Below are 22789 nucleotides of genomic sequence, written 5' to 3' on the forward strand. Positions count from 1 at the left end.
AATATGGGATTAAGATGTTCTGTATTTTCCTCTTGGGTTCTCGTTTCCTCTTTTGAATAGTTTGGAAAGAAGTATATGCTGGGAATGGAGAATGATTACCTCACCTGGAGAAAGGTCTACATTCAATTGGCAGCACAGTTAAAAAAAAAAAAAAGAAAAGAAAAAGAAAAGTAGAATTATTAACACCATTTTTTACAGATGAGGAAGCTAATCATTCCAATTAACAGCCAGTCAAGTAGCTAAATTTAGATTAAAGCATGACACAGTGGCAACTTCTTCCATCATCCCCTGTTAAGGAAGTAACTTGGTTGGGCTGACCTTAATATTGGGTAATTACACTGTACATAGATTAGTGATAGGAAACACATTGCTGAGAAATAGAGTATAATAAGGAAGAATATAACCATGTACAATGGGCGTTTGCCTCCTAGAATGTAAGGAGTTATTTAAAAGGTCAACTGTATAAGCATATATTTACAAGCTTGATTATTTCTGTTTTTTTTCTTTTTTTTTTTAAACTGGGTATTTCTTTATTTACAATTTACAATTTCAAATGTTTTCCCATTTCCTGGTTTCCCCTCCGAAAACACCCTCCCATCATCCTCTCCCCCCTTCTCCTGTTCACCAACCCACTCACTCCCACTTCCTGGTCCTGGCATTCTCCCACACTGGGACATAGAGCCTTCATAGGACAAAGGGCCTCTCCTCCCATTGATGTTCAACTAGGTCATCCTCTGCTGCATATGTAGCTGGAGCCATGAGTCCCACCATGTGTACTCTTTGGTTGGTGGTTTAGTCCCTGGGAGCTCTGGGGGTACTGGCTAGTTCATATTGTTGTTTCTCCTATGGGGCTGCAAACCCCTTCAGCTCTTTGGGTCCTTTCTCTAGCTTCTTCATTGGGGATGCTATGCTCAGACCAATGGATGGCTGTGAGCATCCACTTCTGTATTTGTGAGGCACTGGGAGATCCTCTCAGGAAAGAGCTATATCTGGCTCCTATCAACAAGCACTTGTTTGCATCCACAACTGTGTCTGGGTTTGGTGACTGTAAATGGGATGGATCCCCAGGTAAGTCAGCCTTTAGATGTTCATTTCTTCAGTCTCTACTCCACACTTTGTCTCTGTAACTCCTTCCATGGGTGTTTTGTTCTCCCCTTCTAAGATAGATTGAAGTATCCACACTATGGTCTTCTTTCTTCTTGAGTTTTATGTGGTTTGTGAATTGTATCTTGGGTATTCCGAGGTTCTGAGCTTCTGGGCTAATATCCACTTATCAGTGAGTGAATATCATATGTGTTCCCCTGTGACAGGGTTACCTCACTCAGGATGATATACTCCAGATATTCCTCAGTTGAGAATTTTTTGTTTAGATCTGTACCCCATTTTTAATAGGGTAATTTGTTACTCTGAAGTCTAACTTCTTGAGGTTTTTGTATATATTGGATATTAGTCCTTGGATGTAGGATCTGTGAAGATCTTTTCCCAATCGGTTGGTGGCCTTTTTTATCTTCTTGACAGTGTCCTTTGCCTTACAGAAGCTTTGCAATTTTATGAGGTCTCATTTGTTGATTCTTGATCTTATATCACAAACCATTGGTGTTCTATTCAGGAATTTTTCCCATGCCCATATGGTCCAGGATTTTCCCCACTTTCTCTTCTATAAGTGTCACTGTATTTGGTTTTATGTGAAGGTTCTTGATCCACTTGGGCTTGAGCTTTTTACAAGGAGATAAGAATGTGTTGATTTGCCTTCTTCTACATGCTAACTGCCAGTTGAGCCAGCACCATTTGTTGAAAATGCTGTCTTTTTTCCACTGGATGGTTTTAGCTCCCTTGTCAAAGATCAAGTGACCCTAGGTGTGTGGATTCATTTCTGGGTCTTCAATTCTATTCCATTGATCTACCTGTCTGTCACTGTACCAGTACCATGCAGTTTTTATCATAAAAGTACAGCTTAATATCAGGCATGGTGATTCCCTGAGAAGTTCTTTTATTGTTGAGAATAGTTTTCTCTATCCTGGTTTTTGTTCCAAATTCCAGATGAATTTGGAAATTGCTCTTTCTAAATCTATGAAGAATTGAGTTGAAATTTTGATGGGGATTGTATTGAATAGGTAGATAGCTATGGCAAGATGGCCATTTTTACTATATTAATCCTGCCAATCCATGAGCATCTTTCCATCGTGTGAAATCTTTGATTTCTTTCTTCAGAGAGTTGAAGTTTTTAATCATATAGATCTTTCACTTGCTTGGTTAGATTCACACCAAGATATTTTATATTATTTGTGCCTATTGTGAAGGGTGTTGTTTCCCTAATTTCTTTCTCAGCCTGTTTATCCTTTGTGTAGAGAAAGGCCACTGATTTGTTTAATTTTATATCCAGCTACTTCAAGGAAGTTGTTTATCAGGTTTAGGAGTTCTCTGGTGGAATTTTTAGGGTCACTTATATATACTATCATATCATCTGCATATAGTGATATTTTGACTTCTTCCTTTCCAATTTGTATCCCTTTGATTTCCTTTTGTTGTCTAATTGCTCTGGCTAGGACTTCAAGTACTACATTGAATAGGTAGGGAGAAAGTGGGCAGCCTTGTCTAGTCCCCAATTTTAGTGAGATTGCTTCAAGTTTCTCTCCATTTAGTTTGATGTTGGCTACTGGTTTGTTGTATATTGCTTTTATTATGTTTAGGTATGGGCCTTGAATTCCTGATCTATCCAAGACTTTTATCATGAACAGGTGTTGGATTTTATCAAATATTTTTCTCAGCATGTAATGAGATGATTATGTCAGTTTTGTCTTTGAGTTTGTTTATATAGTGGATTACGTTGATGGATTTCTGTATATTGAACGATTCCTGCATTCCTGGGATGAAGCCTACTTGATTATGATGGATGATGCTTTTAATATGTTCTTGGATTTGGTTTGTGAGAATTTTATTGAGTATTTTTATAAGGAATATTCATAAGGAAAATTGGTCTGAGGTTCTCTTTCTTTGTTGGGTCTTTGTGTTGTTTTAGATATCAGAGTAATTGTTGCCTCATAGAACGAATTGGGTAGAGTATCTTCTGTTTCTATTTTGTGGAATAGTTTGAAGAGTATTGGTATAGGTCTACTTTGAAGGTTTGATAGAACTCTCCACTAAACCCATCATGTCCCGGGCTTCTTTTGGTTGGGAGACTATTAATGACTGTTTGTATTTATTTAGGGGATAGGGAAGTGTTTAGATCTTTAATCTGATCCTGATTTAACTTTTGTTCCTGTTATCTGTCTAGAAAATTATCTATTTCATCCAGGTTTTTCAGTTTTGTTGAGTAACGGAATTTGTAGTAGGATCTTATGATTTTTTGGATTTCCTTAGTTTCTGTTGTTATGTCTTCCTTTTCATTTCTGATTTTGTTAATTAGGATGCTGTCTCTGTGCTCTCTAGTTAGTCTGGCTAAGGGTTTGTCTATTTTGTTGATTTTCTCAAAGAACCAGCTTCTGGTTTGGTTGATTTTTTTTGTATAGTATTTTTTTTGTTTGTTTCCACATGGTTGATTTCAGCCCTGATTTTAATTATTTCCTGTTGTCTACTCCTCTTGGGTGAATTTGCTTCTTTTTGTTCTAGAGCTCTCAGGTGTGCTATCAATCCCCTTGTGTATGCTTTTTCTAGTTTTTTTTTTTTTTTTTTTGGTTGTACCCAGAGCTATGAGTTTTCCTCTTAGGACTGCTTTCATTGTATTCTGTAAGTTTGGGTATGTTGTGGCTTCATTTTCATTAAACTCTAAAATGTCTGTAATTTCTTTATTTCTTCCTTGACCAAGTTATCATTGAGTAGAGTGTTGTTCAGTTTCCATGTATATGTGGGATTATTTTGTTATCAAAGATGAGCCTTAGTACATGGTGATCTGATAGGATGCATGGGATTATTTCAATCTTGTATCTGTTGAGGCCTGTTTTGTAACCCATTTATATGGTCAATTTTGGAGAATGTACCATGAGGTGCTGAGAAAAAGATATATCCTTTTATTTTAGGATAAAATGTTCTATATATATCTGTTAAATCAATTTGTTTCATAACTTCTGTTAGTTTCACTGTGTCTCTGTTTAGTTTCTGTTTCCATGATCAGTCAATTGATGAGAGTGGGATGTTGAAGTCTCCCACTATTATTATGTGCAGTGCTATGTGTGCTTTGAGCTTTATTAAAGTTTCTTTAATGAATGTGTATACCCTTGCATTTGAAGCATAGATGTTCAGAATTGAGAGTTCATCTTGGTAAATTTTACCTTTGCTCAGTATGAAGTGTCCCTCCTTTTCTTTGATAACTTTAGGTTGAAAGTCAATTTTATTGTATATTAAAATGGCTACTCCAGCCTTTTTCTTGGGATCATTTGCTTGGGAAATTGTTTTCCAGCCTTTTACTCTGAGGTAGTGTCTGTTTTGTAACTCAGGTGGGTTTCCTGTATACAGCAGAATGTTGGGTCCTGTTCTCGTAACCAGTCTATTTTTATTGGGTAATTGAGTCCATTGATATTAAGAGATGTTAAGGAAAAGTCATTGTTGCTTCTTGTTATTTTGTTGTTGAGTTCAAATTCTGTTCATGTGGCTATCTTCTTTTTGGTTTGTTGAAAGATTACTTTCTTGCTTTTCCTAGAGCATAGTTTCCCTCCTTCTGTTGGAGTTGTCCCATTTTTATCCTTTGAAGGACTGGATTTGTTGAAAGATTTTGTATAAATTTGGTTTTGTCATGGAATACCTTGGTTTCTCATCTATGGTAATTGAGAGTTTTGCTAGGTATAGCCTGGGGTGGCATTTGTGTTCTTTTAGGGTCTGTATGTCATCTGCTCAGGATCTTCTGGCTTTCATAGTCTCTGGTGAGAAGTCATATGTCATTTCCAGTCCAGTCTATTTGGAGTTCGGTAGGCTTCTTGTATGTTCATGGGCATCTCTTTCTTTAGGTTGGAGAAGTTTTCTTTCATAATTTTGTTGAAGATATTTACTTGCCCTTTAAGTTGGATATCTTCCTTCTTGTCTATACCTATTATCCTTAGGTTTGGTCTTCTCATTGTGCCCTGGATTTCCTGGATGTTTTGGGTTAGGATCTTTTTGCATTTTACGTTTTCTTTTATTGTTGTTTCAATGTTTTCTATGGTATCTTCTGCACCTGAGATTCCTTCTTCTATCTCTTGTATTCTGTTGGTGATGCTTGCATCTATGGCTCCTGACTTCTTTCCTAGGTTTTCTATCTCCAGAGTTGTCTCCTTCCGTTGTGATTTCTTTATTGTTTCTACTTCCATTCTTAGATCCTGGATTGCTTTGTTCAATTCTTTCACCTGTTTGTATGTGTTTTCCTGTAATTCTTTAAGGGATTTTTATGTTTCCTCTTTAAGGGCTTCTACCTGTTTACCTGTGTTCTCCTGTATTTCTTTAAGGGAGTTATTTATATCCTTCTTGTAGTCCTCTATCTCCATCATGAAAAGTGATTTTAAATCCAAATCTTGCTTTTCTGGTGTGATGGTGTATCCAGGACTTGCGATGGTAGGAGAGTTGTGTTCTGATGATGCCAAGTAACCTTGGTTTCTGTTGCTTGTGTTCTTATGCTTGCCTCCTGCCATCTGATTATCTGATTGGAGCCTGTCCTTTCTTTAATCGCATTTGAATCAGAACTCCTCAGAGTCCAGATTTCTCTGTACTCCTGTGATTTTAGGATCCTGTGATCCTGGAATTCTGGGTTTGTCAAAGTTCTTGGTAGTCAATCTTCCTCTGAGTCCCTGGTGTGACCAAGCTCCTGGGATCCTGGACTCCTAAGATCCTGGGTGTGTTAGAGTGCCTGGAAGTGGTACCTCCTCTGGGGGATCTGGGGTTGTCAGCAGATTTAGAAACCAAGGTAGACCGTAGCTGACTGGAAGGAACCCGAGGCACTGGTTGGGTGGGGTTCCTGTGTTCCTGCTTCTCCTGGCCCCAGGCACTCCCAGTGGTATTGGAACAGATACTGTGTTCCACTCACCAATGATCCTAAGATCCTGGGACTGCTAGGGTGCCTGGGAATTGGAGAGTTCTCTTTACAGCGGGATTGTCCGCTGAGTTCGTGCCCAAGGTGGCCAGATCAGAAGGCACCTCATTATTTCTAGAGAGAATTTGGTAATATGTAAACTTATATGGGTCAGACATAGTCCTCCACTAGCAGCAGGAGTTTCAGGGAAACACTCCAGTTCAACACAGCAAAGACAGCCCACATTTAAGAGAAGGTTTCATTCAGTTTTCTAATAAAAGCAAATATATATTTTTTTTCATTTAGTTTCTGGTCTTAGTATGTAATTTTTGACCCTCCTGCCAATTAGAAGCATATTTTACCACTGCAGTCATAGATGAGCTTTTGTCCTGATACCGGGTCTGAGCTTCTGCTAGATTTCTGAGCATTTCAGAAGTTTGTGGAGCTTTGTAAAGGAAGAAGGACTGGCAGCTGGGCTGAGGTCATTGACATGTGTTTTCAGGCTTCACTGATTCCAATTCCTTTCCTTCCAAGAGTCTAACATTCTTGCTGTTCTTTGATTTAAACCCCTCTCTTCTTTGTTTTACCTTAAAAGTAAAGATCCTAACAGGAAATAGATATTACCTGTAAGCAGTCCTTTGATGAGAAGAAGATCTTAGAAACAGCAGAATACACAACAGTTAAGGGTCTGATGGTGTGTGTGTGTGTGTGTGTGTGTGTAATGACATGAATGAGGCAGTGTCTCTGTGTGTGATGGTGTGTATGTGTATGATGGTGTGTGTGTGTGTGTGTGTGTGTGTGTGTGTGTGTGTGAGAGAGAGAGAGAGAGAGAGAGAGAGAGAGAGAGAGAAGAGAGGGAGGGAGAGGTGTCTGTGTGAGAGACTGTCTCTGTGTAATGGTGGGTGTGAGGTAGAAGAAGTTATTGTTTCTCTGTATGAGATGGTATGTGTGAGGTGTTTGTGTGAGGTAGTATCTCTGTGTGTGTAATGGTATGTATGTGTGTGTGATGGTGTGTGTGAGGTGTTTGTGTGAGCCAGTGTCTCAGTGGGAGTGATGATGTTGTGATGGTGCATTTGAGTATGTATATGCTGGCTAGTATTTTTTGCCAACTTGAAACAAGCTAGAGCTAGAGTTGTTTTTGGATTTCTTTTCTCAATTGAGAAAATGCTCCCACAAGATTGGCCTGGGGGGCATTTTCTTGATGAGCAAGGCCAGACAAACCATGCGGAACAAATCTGTAATCAGAGTTCCTCTGTGGCTTCTGCTCCAGTTCCTTCTGCCAGGTTCTTACCTCAAATTCCTCTGAGGAATGAGGAAGTAGAAGCCAAAAAAAAACCCCTTTCCTTCCCAAGTTGCCTTTGGCCATGATGTTTCATCACAACAATAGAAACCTTAAGTAAGACAGTATGTATATGCAATGGTGTTTTTCTGTTGGTTCATGTGTATAGGTTGTCAGATACTCATGACAGCAGAAACATAAACTGCAGGAAGAAGTTTCCTGAGGTCAGACTCTGATTCAGCACATTTATAAACAAGGCCAGTCTTACTACTTTTATGTCCAAACTATGGAAGCATAAGGTTTATAAAAAAAAATAACCTACCATATCAGAGTAGTGTTGCTTAAAATTTTTTTATTAGTACACACTTAATGCACTAAAAATAATGAGTTTCAATGTAACATTTTCTTTTAACATTATAACATATAAAGTACAGCATACTTTAAACATAGTCCCCCATTACTTCCTGTTCATGGGATCTAAGAACAGAGGTGTTGGTCATTACAGACTTCGATGGATGTAAAATTTTCATTATATGCCCGCCTTCATAAATTAGTTTTTAAAAAGTAATTTCAAAGAGATTTACTTAGGGCACGGGGGAGATGATTAAGAGCATTGGCTGTTCTTCCAGAGAATCCAGGTTCAATCCCCAGCACCCACATCTGTCATGTCCACAAGTCCTACTCCAAATCCTGGTGATCTGGCACCTTCCCACAGATATACTTCTAGGCAAAACACAAATGCACATAAAATAAAAATCAATCATATAAAAGATTTACTTTTATTGTATGTGTTTGTATGTTTGCATGTACGCATGAATAGAACATGTTTTCTTGGTGCCCATGAAATCCAGAAGAGGTCATCGAGTTCCCTGAAACTGGAGTTAAAGGCATTTGTGAGCCACTGGATGTTAGTGCTGGGGACAGAACCTCAACTACTGAGCTCTCTTTCCACCATCTCTAAATAACTTTTACAAAGCACAATTTACTACAGTGAAAGACAGGTCTTAGGTTACTTTTCAATGAAGTTTGATAAATTTATATTTATAAACCATGTATATGCACACAGTTAACATTTTCATCTCCTCAGAAACTCTTTGTGCCTCTTTCCCTCTTTCAGCCCAGTGGCTTGCTGCTGTGCCAACATTGCTCCACAACTCTGGCTTAAAATCCTTCCAACTTCTACCCTTTATTTTTCCCCATGACCATTTCTTATTATTATCCTAGTTTTTCTATTTTAGTTTTCTTTTATGTTTTTTTCCCTTTTATTTGAACTTGAATTTATTTGGATTTCATTCAAAGGAATGTATCTGTTACAGCCTTTAAAAAGCACTAGAGATAGTTGCATTATAATATTGTTGAGACATTTATGCTGTACACATTTTGTTACCTTTATAATAATTTTTCCCCCTAGAAAGTAATGTGACCACTGGTAAAATTAAATTTTGACTAATTACATACAGTGAAATGGAGATCGCAAGGAGTGTAGAGAGATCGCTAGGTAGAAAATCCTTATTCTTTTCTTGTTAAACTAGACCCCTAGGACTAGGACTTTAAGTAGGAATTGGAGGCACATTTATGCACCTCTGCTTGTTGCCTTTCTCATAGTCTCTGTCTTTCCAGTTGCTGCATGAGGTTTTACCCATGTCATTGGCATATTGATTTCACATGTCAATTATGAAACATTTCCTCCTGACACATTCCTCTGAAAATGTATTTCTTCAATTATCTGTCATCAAAATGATGAATGGCATGGTTGTTTTTTTTTTTCTTTATTTTTAAAGCAGACTACTGGAGTATTTTCCCAATGCCAATATGGATGGATAAGTGAGCACGGTCTTGTCTTTATTACAGTAGCTCACGGTAAACTTCAACGAATTTATATCTTCAATATAATATATGTTATGCAGAATCCATACATGGCTCCAGGGATTTGGGGCTGACTCATGTTGGTGAGGAAATAAAGAGAAAGGAGATGGGACATGGGCAGAAGCTAGGATTCAGTGCTCTGGCTTCTCTGATTAAGAAGCGACGGTGCTCTGGAAGCTCAGCATGTTTTTTTATATGGAGTTGAACAGGGAGGTACTGCTGTTGTGTACAGTTCAATCAAGGAGGCAGGCTTATGGTCTGTAGTTGCATCAAGGAGAAAATTTTAGCTAATCTTAGTAGGCATGGTCTTAGTAGAGGAGTACTTGTCAGACAGTAAATAAGGATGGAGGGTAAAGAAAACAAAGCCTCGGTAGATGTTTTCTGCCCACACTGTGGACATTCATACTTGGAGCAGAGGAAGGCTTTGCCACGCCTCTGAATCTCACTCTGGGGAACAGCTTTGTCATTCTTCCATGGGACTGAGGCTCTTGGGATTCTTAACATGGGTTCATTTCACTAACACCCAGTCACTTAGGATTCCACTCTGAGCTGTCTCCATGCCCTACAATCTTTTTCGGAAAGTTTCTCACATTTATAAAATGTATAAGATACTAATGAGAAGTAAGATCAACAGGTATCCTTGTTGAATCTGGGTGCTGGGGAAAAGCCGATTTAAAACAGAATTATTTATTCTTATTTATGTGTTTATTCTTATTTACGGCTTTCTGTGTAAGTGAATGCCATGTGTGTAAGTATCCCCATGTGAGTGTCTGTCTGAGTGAATGCCATGTGTGTGTATTTGTACCCATATGAGTGTCTGTGTGAATGAATGTCACGTATGTGCAGATCCCCATGTGACTGTCTGTGTGAGTGAATGTTACGTGTGTGTGTGTTCATGTGAGAGTCTTCATGAATACATGCCATATATGTGCAAGTGCCTCCAGAGACCAGACACAGGTGTTAGATCCTCAAAACTGGAGTTGCAGTCACTTGTGAGCTGTCTAATATGGGAGCTGGGAATGGAACCTTGGTTTTGTGCAAAGACAGCAACTGCTGTCAACTGCTGAGATACCTCTCCAATATAGTATATATACAAAACATGTGTATGTATGTATGTATGTGTATATACATATATAAACTTTAAAATATATTTAACAATTCTTGTGTTACAAAGCTTACAAATGTTTGTGGTAAGCATATGTATGGGAACTCAGGGAGCCAGGGAGACCATGTCTTATCATTGATATGTCTATCAAAATAGTTTCCCACAGAAAAACTTAGGAGTCTACAGCACTGACAGTATGAGGGGCACTTTGTCTTTACAAAAAAATAATACAAAGTTACATGTTCAAAATTTGACAAGAAAGCTGTATTATCTTTGTCTTACTAAGACCAAAATAGCACACAGAAGGAGGGACCATTCATTTCAGTTCATGGTTTCAGAGAGATTTCCTCTCATCAGATAACTGTGATGTTGTAGTGGAGTGAGCGCTTCTATGGCAGTGGGGGCATGAAGAGATGGACTGCTGACATGGCTGTATCTAGACAGGAGTGAGTACTGCTATGAAAGCTCTGAGCTTAGTGAGCTGCCCCTGCCAGTAGACAGAAGCTCTGAAGACTTTGAGGCCTTCAACACAGGGCCCCAAAAGGGGGATGTAGCTTGAATGCTGGGGACGTAAGCATGGGCAAACACTTACTTCATACACATACCATAACGGAAGAGAATAATGTAAGTGGACTCTTACATCATGATGGGAGAGATAATTCCATGTCATCCAGAGAATATGACAAGTAGTAACCTATTGCAAAAATTAGGAGGTGTTGATTGACTTCATTGTGAATACTTCTCCTATAGTTTCATTCTTTTCCACTCTTCAGTTGACAGTGATTTTGCAATGCTCTTTTTAACATGTGTGTGTGTGTGTGTGTGTGTGTGTGTGTTCATGTGAGTGTTCCATGACATGGCATATGTGCGGAGGTCAGAGGACGACTTGCAAGAATGAGGTTTCATTTCCCACCATATAGGTCCTGGGGATTGAACACAGGTCATTCAGCTTGTGGCAAGCCAGCTGAGCCAGCTCATCAGCCCCGCAATATTATGTTGTTTTTAAATGAAAGAATAAGGAACTGTTTGGTTTTTACCTTTGAAATGTTTCTTGAAAGCCTTGTTAGTACTTTAGAAAAGCTTTTTGAAGTATCAGCACTCATTTTATGCAGCGTCATCCACCGCTTTCAGATTGCCTAAGTGTTTACTTGAGGTCACTCTTTTCTCCTTTCACATTTAGATTTGTATGGATCCAAATCAACATCTAAACAACAGATACAGCTTCATGCTCAGCATCATAAAGTCCTATTGTGTTATTCTCCAAGAAGACGTTTAGAACCCAAAGTTTAGAACCTTCCCAGTTCATAACTGTTAGTTATTTCAGCCCTACCCTGGGAAGCTTAAGGATTAATCTACCCTGCTTAGTCCCCAGTTTGCCCAGTTTAAAAAGGCCACATGGAAGGCTTTGTGCATGTGCCAGCATGGGCTTACTATTTGCATGGCAAACAATTTGGTTCCTTTTCACTCACTCTTCAACCTCCTCTTGTAACGTCTGAGATGGAGGCCCCTGCAGTGACTACCCTATACTTCATCACAAGAACAAAGCCAAAGTGTAGATGATGACACTGTGATGTCTAAAGTGGAATTCTTCTTGTGACCATTTTGTCACCTTGCTCATGTGCCTATTGATCACATGACTGACCATGGCTAGCCCATGACTGGCAGATCTGACTTGATGCCTTGCTCTGTATCAATACTTCAGATGCTTTTCTTTTACTATCTTAAATTCTTTAGTCATTTTTACGTTTGACTATAAGACTCACATCCCAAAACAGCTATTTGCTCACCACTCATGTACTTAGGTTACAGTTTTGAGGATTTATTTGATGCCTGGTGCTGTCCTGGGCCTGGGGATTGGAGTGATGGGCTAAAATTACTGTTGCTTAGATGTTGTAGGAAAAAGTCACCTTAATCAAAAATGCCCAAACTGAAGTAAACCAACGAAAAGACTATGAAAGGAAGGGAGGCCTCACGGGGGCAGCGATAGCTTTCATTCTGAACACAGCTCTAAGACATAGCTCCATGGTGAGTGGAAGTCAGTCTTTTATAATAAAACTACCATCGTTATCCATGCAGAAATGTGTTTCTCTAATCTGTTTTATTTCCATTTCCAAAGTTCTTGGCTCTTCAGGTTTTGTGCCCCCACATTCCAACAAAAGTTGGTTTGAAACTATAAGATTTAGAAATATTTTTCATGGGTCATGAAAGACAGGTCAAAGGCTACTGTAGCTTCTGTTCACCCTATCTCTTGTCCTTTTGTGTTAGCTGAAGAGGGTAGCCTGGCCTTTTAATATCAGAGAAATTGTGCTATCAGTTTCCAAACTGTGAAATCAAATTACTGAATTGTGATGTGCTAACTATTAATAGCAGCAGTTGAAGAGAGATGCTCTCAGTTTCCTGAAATTATTCCTGTGGCCCTACCTTCTACAAGCAGTGCAGCCCCTGGGTGACCTGGTTTAAAATTCTCCACTGCTTTTGGGAACTGCATTATTTCCTGAGCTTCACCTCAGACCAGTCAGCAGTGGTTGCCTAGAACACACTCTTCTTAAGACATATACACACATAACCATATATAGGCTCACACACATACAGATTACACATACCAAACATACTGGCATACATATACACACATATACATATAGTGCACATGCACACATACACTCTCTCTCTCTCTCTCTCTCACACACACACACACACATATAAAATTTAATTTAAATATTTTGATTTTTATATGTTTAAGGGAGATGACTGAAAAATCCTGCTTCAAATACACCACAGTAATTCAATATATATTTTTAAAAATATCATGTATATTCGAAGTTTTCATCAAACATTCCTGTTCCTTTTAAACAGAATCCTCTCTTTCCCTGGTTAAAGAATCACAGAGCCCAAGGAATTCCTCTGAGGATGTCGCAGCTTTTGCTGTGGTGCACATCTACACACCAGTAATAGAAACACATGAAGTGGTGGCCCCAGTTTATTTCTCAATTAGAAGCAAGTGCTAATAGATATTGTCCAAACTGTAGCTGAGGTATCTTGACACTGGTTTGTCATTCTCTGGGGGTCCAGCCATTTATTTCCCACACAGCTCTTTTTATTCTACTGATTGCTTTGACATCAGGAAAACACAGGAAGACACGTTGACTCTGTCTTGTCATGTTTTGCTGCACATGGAGAGGCCTTTAAAAGCTCAACCTTCTCCTTATTTTTTTTCCTCTCTTGTGCCCATCACCTTCCAATACACTGTTCGGTTCACCCAGTGTTTCTGCTTCTCCACTCTCTGGCTGCCTTCAGCCCATCAACTTATGATCAGTCTTCCTTTTTATTTATTCCACAAACTTTTTTTCCCCTGCTCCATCTGTATAACACTGGTCACAAAATAAAAAATAGAATGTTCTCCCCTACAAGTATCCCAGCGGAATCTTAACCGGCTTCTCTTCCTCCAGCTCATTCCTACCACTGACTCACCTTGCACATCAACTGCTAATTGAACTTTGTATCCTTACAATTGCATGCCCCCCCTTAACTTCCTACTTAAATTGTTATCTCTTCCTTGGTACTATCAAAACTATCAAAGCAATGGTTAATAGGCCTTTTGCTTTTTCATCTTTTCACAGTATAGTTGGTATAAATTTGATGTTACCGATATTCTGGCATATTAAGTACATGGAAAATGATACAATTACTAGTTCTGTAGGTAACAAGATATAGTAGGCTAAGAGAAGGTTGCAATGCTTTCAAGTTGTTTACAGTATTTCATTAGAGATCAGAAATTTCATGTCATTAGTGTTGACATGGTAGGCACCACTGCAGGACATTAAATGCTCAGGTTTTTCTTGTATCTGAACTCGTGGTGGTTGTGTGCTTGCTAATGCTCATCTCACCATTTAGACCAGTGTAGTTAACAGTAATTCCCAAAGAAGAGGATATTTTGTATATCATTTGAGTTTTAATGCTTTAAATAAAAACGGAAGGATACCATTTATAACACTGGGAAATCTTTAAAACTAAGTAACTTTCCACACTTTTTGAGGGCCTGGGGAAATGGCTCAGTGTTTGAACTGCTTGCCATGTAAACATGAGGATCAGGGAGTGGATTCCCAGCACCCAATAAAATGTTAAGTGGCTCCTATAAATCCAGAAGTGCTAAGAATCATGGAAACCCTTAAGCAAGCTTGTTAGCTAGAGTAGCTGCACTGAGAACCTTGGGAGTCAGCAATAATCAATGTATTGCTACCTTGATGTATAGGGTAGAGAGAAATCAAGGAAAACAACTGGTGTCAACCTCTGTTCTCTGTGTGCACACACATGTGTGTGTATCTGTATCTGTGTGAACATGCATGCAAACATACATGCCATGTAACCCCATTTATAGATCAGTAAACATGTATGTACCTAAAAATTCCTGTTTTTTTTTTCTCATGAGAAGAAATAGCATCATACTACTATGAAAAGGCTTAGAGACAATGAAGATAAGCATTTGTGATAACTAGTGAAATAATGCATTGCTGTAACACCCCAAGGTCAGTTGCCTTTGACCTTCATGTAACATGAGGAAGAAACTAACGATTAATGCTTTTGACCCATTCTTCCAGTTTCTTCAATAAACAGGACCACACCTATACAAAAACTAAGCAGTTACATTAGAATTTACATTTTATTTTGGAACTGATGACCTACACTTGTTTATATGTTATTTCACAGATTAATCAACATATGCTTTCCATCCTTAGGGAATTCTGAAATGGCATCATACTTTGAGATGGGTTATCTATCTGAACTTTGTTATATTCTCTATTTTTTTCCCCCATGGTGTGTTCTGTAATGAGTCACATGTTCTTGACTAGGAGGGAAGTAGGCTCAGGTTATAACAAGATTCTTTAACGAACATTCACCTTCTCCAATGATGAAACCCAGTTTAGTTCCTCCAAAATTCCCCCTCTGAGCTGATTATTCAGGTGGACAAGAGCTATAAGAAATGCTTTATCAAGTGATCCAAGAATGAACTTCCTAGTTTCTTATGTGACTACAAGTTCTACCTCAAATACTAACCTCGAGTGACATCTTTGGATCAACATTCTTACCATGTAAGCTGTCAATGTGCTCTTGTTTTAAAGGATAGAGAAGTCAGTCTCATTTTTTTTTTTTTTATCTTTATGTTCCTAAACAAAGGTTCTCCTTTTTGAAGAAAAAGGAGGTCAGATAGGAATATATAATCTAAGGCTAATTAACGTCTGAACTGCACCACAACTCTCCTCTAGCACACAGACATTTTATACTGTAAGATACTCAATAGGCACTGAAGATTATATAAGAACACATTATCTAAAGTTCAGTGTTCAGAATCAACATGACTATAAATGCCATGTCAAAGTTCAATGCATTAATAGTTTTATCAAATATTGTTAAGAGCTCCAAAGGACATATTGCCATCTGTGAAGGTATCATACATGATCCTTGGCCTAGAGAGGTCTTCAGCAACAAGTGAATTACCTAAAATAAACAATTAAAAATAGGTGCACTAATTTCTCATGCTTTGTGTCAAATGTGAGGTGCATTCTCTGAATACTGTAGGAATGTTGGGGAAGGAAGTTTAAGTGTACATTAGGTGCGGCAGTTGCAGGTGGGACAAAGTTGGATGAGTGGCTAATGTCCACATGCTCAAATGCCTGACATTCCACTTCAGAAGGCTTTATTTCATAATCAATCTGTACAAGATAGTCAAAACAAAACAACCAACTTACCAAACAACAATGATAATAAACAACCTTGTCCATGTGGTGAGATATATGTAGCCCATCACACTCTCAGAGGCTAGCTCCAGGCATGTCTGCATGAGGTAGGGGTAGACAGAGGCAATATAGAAGATTCATGACATCTGTGCTTGGCTCTTGCATATGATGATGAGGTACTCAGGATTAAGATGAAAAAGAAGAGATGGTACCATATTGCCACAATCTGTGTGGTGAACAAAAGAAAGGTTGTGATGAAAAAAGGAAAGCAAAGAATGAACAACATAATCTTCCTGAGAATTACCTTCTCTTTTTTATGATTTTGCCATGTCAAAAGGTGGAGAGGCAGCCATAGCTGACCCTGAGCCAAGGAGACATTGAACCAAGGAAGAGTTCTTAGAAGGGGTGGGGCCTAATTAGCTGGAACAGGAACTTGATAGAGGCCTTCCTGGCAGTGTTGTTGAAACACAGATGCAGGTGAATGATACAGGGATATGGAGCCACAATAGCTCCAAGTTACTCTATATGGAAGGCTTTTGTTTAGCTATGATAAGTTACTAGATGTGGATATGTGTGCCCAGCAAACTGTAGGCATTTTGTAACTGGCTGACATCTCCTGAGCATGGTACAGTAGTTTTACTCATCATAGTATATGTCATGATTGATGATGATGATGGTGGTGGTGGTGACGATGATGGTGATAGCAAAGACATCCTAACCCCAATTCCACTGCTGTGTTGTTCTAACTTATTTGCCACTTAGTGACTCTGCCAAGTTGACCTGCACTTTCTGTTCCTTGTTTGCTTATAAGACATAGTTCCTCCCTCATCTCTAGGAACTGCCTATGGTATTTGAAGACCAGCTGCGTTAGTGTGTAGGAACAGAGTAAGATATCAGAGGTCAACTTTTATCAACAGTTTCAGCATTTACTGATAGTTGTGCTTCTGTTTAAATTGCAGGAGGAAATTATACACATCTATACAGAATTATGAGTACCTAGATACCGATTTTTACCAGTTGATACTGCAGTTCAGACTCTAGTATATGAAATAATAAACTCTTAGTGAAGGTAATATGTTTATTTGCTTGTTCTTTTCATAGTGGCATAACGTTTGATTGATAATAATATTTAGATGTGATATTATTTAACAAATTTACATGTGATATTCTTTAATGCTTTTTTTTTTTGGAAGAGTATATTGCTTTGTGAGGGGTGTATATGGTTATGCACTAGTGTGTGTGGTTACACAAACTGTTTTTTATTCCTTGAGATAGAGTCTCTCACTGGAAGTAGGCTGACAGCCAACCATCCCCAGAGATTGTCTTGTCCCTGCCCTGAGCAGCACTGTTACATCCAGATTTTTATGTAGGTACTAGAGACTTGAACTCACATCCTGATGCTTGTATAACACACACTCTGACACACTGAGCTATGTCTCTAGCCCCTTTATGTTTCTTAATGTTGTCTCTTTTTTCCATAGATGATCAGTTGATAATCATAATGCAGATTTCATTAGTCTTTTTGATTTAATAAGACAGCATTTATTAGGGGGGGTATGAATGAAGGGTCACTTGGGACAATTAGAGATATAAGATCCTGCTTATATATTAACCATGGTTCTATCATGACTTCAAATCTAGAATATCCAAAGCAAACATACAATTTTTCTCTTCATTTAGTTCTTATCTGAGCTACTTAGCATGACCATGGCTGTATAACAAGCTCTTACATGTATGATTTCTTTTAATCTCACAATACATGTCAGGTCATTGCTAAAATTCCTACTCACAAATGATAATGTTGAGGTACAAGGGATTAAATGAATTTCCTATTGTCATTCTCCTCCTCGTCCTCATCCTCCTCGTCCTTCTTCTTCTTCTTCTTCTTCTTCTTCTTCTTCTTCTTCTTCTTCTTCTTCTTCTTCTTCTTCTTCTTCTTCTTCTTCTTCTTCCTTCTCTCTCTCTCTCTCTCTCTCTCTCTCTCTCTCTCTCTCTCTCTCTCTCTCTCTCTCTCTCTCTCTCTCTGAGTGTGTGTGTGTTTGAGACAGGGTTTCTCTGTGTAATAGCTATGGCTGTCCTGTAAGTCACTTTGTAGACTAGGATGGCCTTGAATTCATAGAGATCCATCTACCTCTGCTTCTCAAGTGGTGGGACTAAAGGAATGCACCACCACTTTCCGACCATGCTGCCATTCTTAAGTGGCTGACTGTGCTTCTGAGATGTTCCTGGAATTATTAATGTTCAACACCCTGGCTGGTATGTTCCATCTGTTTGTCTGTTCATCTGTACTTCCCTCTCTCTGATTCCACTGGTATTTTTCTTGTATCTATCAATTTTGATTGTCAACATTTTGAATCTTGACCCGGTAACATGTAGATTTTTGTATGTTTTCTTAAGTGACTTCATTTCATTGTGTATATTAAAGTAGATGTTAAGTTATTCTGAAACTACGTCTTATTACAAATCTTCACACCTAAAGAAGGATATAGAGTGAAAACTGAAGAACGTCATTATTTTCTTCATGTCTCACTAATGTTAGAGATGTGTACACATTTGTGTACATATACACACATGCTGGTTTTATAAAATATAAACAAATAGAACACCTCTATTACTCTCAAGTTTAGCACTTTAATCCAACACTGGAATATTCATGGGAACATTCAGATATTTTCATGTCAGTATGATAGATGCCTGACAATTATTTGTAAAACACATTTGGGCTTTGGTCACATATGTCTTACTTCCATGACAGGTATTTATTTTCTGTTTTAATCTTAAAGGAGCACTTCTTTCTCTCAGCATCTGAGTTATCACAGGTTTCTTCTTTTGGATACTGTATGTTATGGTATGATATACAATAAAAACATTATTTTTAAGTATCAATAAAGCATATGAGTTATATGTTTAAGGTATCATTTTACTGAATAACTCCTTTTCACAGCTAAGTGTCAAACTCTGGCTTATTTTATGCGTCTTGTACACATTCTAAATTAACATGGAAGGTTTCTTATGCTCCTGACTGCTGGACAATAGCCCTGCTCTGTCTGCATGAGTCGATCAGTACTGAAGTCTGAGATTTTTCATTTTAATGGTTCCAGGCAAAGCTGATATTCTTGGACTAGCAACCACATTTTAAGGACCATGCCTACATGATCGTCTGTGGCATTTCACATGATCTATGATATTTAGATTCCTTTTGGGCCCTCACTGTTTGTTCACTGCTCAAAAGAACAGCAGGTCAGGGGGTGGCTGAAATACTTTGGTGAACAGTCAGGCCTGAAGTGTGCATGCCCTTCTAGAATGATGCCAACTAGGTCTCCAAAAGTCAGAGCCAATGACAGCAACTGGCAGTTCTGGCAGGAGCTTCAACCTCAAATTAAGGAAGAGTTTCCACAGGTGCAAAGAGAGAGGTGAATTACTGTTTCTCAGTTAGGCTTGCTCGACAGTATCATGTGCTCTAAAGATCACAATCTGCAGCAGGTGCATCATCTTTCAGCATGAAGGATGGCATTATAATGCAGTTGCAAGCAGAAAATAACTATTTATGTTTTTCTCTTCCTGATGGGAGTAGAGCAAAAGTCTTAAGTATGACATAAACAGATACATTCACTCAAACACTTAAATTGAATCTATGTAGGAAAGTCCAGAATTGCTGAGACAGAAGTTCTAAAAATTAGTAAATAATTTCTCTATAAATGAAGATTGCCTTATCTTTAATCATTGGATTTACATAAACTGCTGGCTTGTATGTATCTCGCACAGAAGACTCACATCATTCATGCAATTATCCCAAATACAAATGTATGTATCCACACAAAGCTTACATAATGGAGTATTTATATGTGAGAATAAAATATAGGAGATACCATAATTTTTAAAAATGTAACTTGTTGGATAATTGATAGAGGGCAATTCGAAGATCAATGCCCTATGAATTTGGAAAATGCACAAAGCTGATCAGTACATTTCACCTCTGCTACTTCTTTGCTGAAAATATATGGAGACTTTTTTCTTTTACCATTTCTGGAAATAGCTATCTTAACTGTTCATTTTTAATAAGCATGTACATATTTATAAAATATGTACAATTTTGAAAATGTGCTCGCTTAAGTTTTATATAAATGATATCACAATGTTGTGAATTGTTGTTCAACTTTTTTTTTACAAGAAAATGATTTTATTCTAATTTTTAGTTCCAGACAGCTCACAAATCCACTGCCTCTGACAATACCCAGAGTATATGCAGATACACTCATGGCACAGCTGGGGAAACTTGAGGTTTCTCTACACAAACTATTCTGTTAATGTCGCTTAAAAATCCAGACTACATGATATGTGTGGGCAAGTTGTTCAACTTTTTTTTGCACCCTTATGATTTATTTGTTTTCAACACTGTAAAATTACACTTAATCCCTGTAACTCTTTATTCTTTGTGATGGATATTTAGGTTATGTCTCTTTTTTTAACTTTATTTATTTTTCTTTCTTTTCTTTTTATGGTGCTAAGGATGAACCCAGGCCTCACAGCATGCTAAGCAAGCATTCTATTACTGAGCAACACTCGCTGCACCTGCTTTCGATATGCCAATGCTAAAATTCTATAGCAAATATTCTTGTTGCATATCCTTGAGCATATAATATACACAACGATCTGGTGCTGGATTGGTCTCTGAGAGGCCATATCAAATTATATTGCTACCACAATTGCGTAAATGTTGTTTGATATCTTCTTCAACACCTAACAATAGGAAATTGTCCAGTTGTAAAGCATATGTCTATATTTTATTATAGTTTTATACATAATACCTAGTTATGGATAGGCATTGGCTATGCTGCTTATTTTTATTATTTTCTTGACTTCCTATTTCTGTGAATTACCCACATATAGTCTCTGCCAATTTTCCTCTATTTTACTTTTTATTGCTTGTTGACTCCACAATACAATCTGAATACCAATGATATTTTGGTTATGTACTTTGCAAATATTTTTCAAAGGTTTGAGCCTTATGCTTTAATTTGTAGTGCATATTTTGAAACTGAAGCTTAAGATATGTTGTAATAAATATTCAAAATATCAGGTTTTCTTCATTAGTGTTGATTATAATTTTTGTATGTTTTTTTGTTTGGTTGTTGTTCTGGCTCAATATCCTAGGAAAATTTTAAAATTCATCCTTTTATATAACAGCTTCTTGTGAAATTATTATATTTTATGAAAGCAGCATATATGTTTCATTTTGTTTAACATGAACTTTTAATGGTACCAATATCACTCACTGAATCATTCATTCTTAGCACTAATTTGTTTGTGTTTGAATTTTGACAGTTATGTTTAGATTACACTGACTGTGCGACATGAAGATCTGTGTAATTCTTGATTTGACCAGACTCACAAGCTTGTGTTTTTAGTATCTGACATATTTCTATAAGCATAAGAAATAATTCCATATTGTCATGGGCTTTGGTAGATGGAGATTGGAAAAAACTAAGGAATAGAGAAAGTATTTTTAATTGTTCCCACTTTAAGCATGGTGAAACATTTGATGGTGATGTCGAGGTTAACATGCAGCCTTCTGCGGCCATGTTTATATAAGCACAAGATCTCAGAGAGAATTTATGGTGAGGAAGGGCATGGAGCAGGAACCAACCAGATTTTTGCTTTGTTCTTGCAATAGTAATCCCAGAGTAGATTCCTGATATTCTGAAAAATCCTCTTAAGTACTAAAAGCGTTTATATGTGTGATGAATTCACTGAAGAATATCAAATGTTTCTGATGTTGGAATGTTCTTTTTAAAATGAACTCTGATTGGCTAATTGAGGTTTATGTCTCTCTTGCTTTTTAGGTGGTTTTTTGGAGCAATCAAAAGAGCAGATGCAGAAAAACAACTTCTGTATTCAGAAAACCAGACGGGCGCCTTTCTAATCAGAGAGAGTGAGAGCCAGAAGGGTGACTTTTCCCTCTCAGGTGTGGGCATTGTCCTGTGTGATTGGCATATGAATTTGAGAGCTTGCAGTCAAGCACTTGCTATGTATACCTGAGTATGTTATTGTCAAATTTTCCTGTTTTCTTTTAGTCACAATTTCACCAAAATTAAAACATACTGAACTACTCAGGAATAACATCAATATTAGACAATCTCTCCCACCCTCATGGTGAGATGCTTCTAGAAACAGTTCTCAATATATGAACTATAGATATGAAATGACAAGCCCAGGGATCATGGGATTTGGCTTCACATTAATTAAGTATCCTTTTGGAGAAATGATTACAAAGAAGTAAAATCTATTCTATTATAAAAACTGATTTGCAAAAATGCTATGCTCTTTTTCATTCCTCTTTCCCCTCTTTCTCCTTCTGTGTCTTCACTTGTCTATCTTATAACTAAAAAAAATAGAAATGTTGAGAAAAAATATATTTATTTAACCTACTGGATGCATTATGCTGTTGAATACTGTTTAAGATAAAATGTGTAACTGTACTGCCCTAAGAAAACAGTGTAGGGGCTTGAGAAACACCTTCAGAGCTTTAGACATTGTGCCTGCTTTCACAAATCTGCATTCCAATTCAGTTGCAACAAGGCAGAATATCCTTGTTTAGAGTTGCCACACCAACCTACCTCTAAGTGGGACTTTCTTGCTCTTTCCTAGTTTAGATCTCTATACATCTAGTACATGTTCTTTTTCCCCATTATCATCCTTTAAAGCATGTATTATATTTTTTTTTTCTGAGTAGATTAAACTTTTTTGGAGTGGGAAGCAAATTCCATCATTTCTGTTTGCCTATTTTTATGTTAGTCATGATCTTGTGTAACTCATGATGTCCCATTGGCTCA

The 22789-nt window shown here is 37.7% G+C and overlaps 1 protein-coding gene across 5 annotated transcripts in view; it reads left to right on the forward strand.

Moving 5' to 3' along the window:
- Frk (fyn-related kinase) overlaps positions 1 to 22789 on the forward strand; it is a 127833-nt gene that overhangs the window by 42094 nt on the left and 62950 nt on the right. For all 5 annotated transcript variants that reach the window (NM_001159544.1, NM_010237.3, NM_001358769.1 and 2 more), the window contains one exon: positions 21800 to 21921. In NM_001159544.1, the coding sequence (NP_001153016.1) occupies positions 21800 to 21921 (122 nt within the window). The remainder of the gene's footprint in view (positions 1 to 21799; positions 21922 to 22789) is intronic.

This window comes from Mus musculus, chromosome 10 (genome assembly GCF_000001635.26).
Source record: "Mus musculus strain C57BL/6J chromosome 10, GRCm38.p6 C57BL/6J".
NCBI lineage: Eukaryota > Metazoa > Chordata > Mammalia > Rodentia > Muridae > Mus > Mus musculus.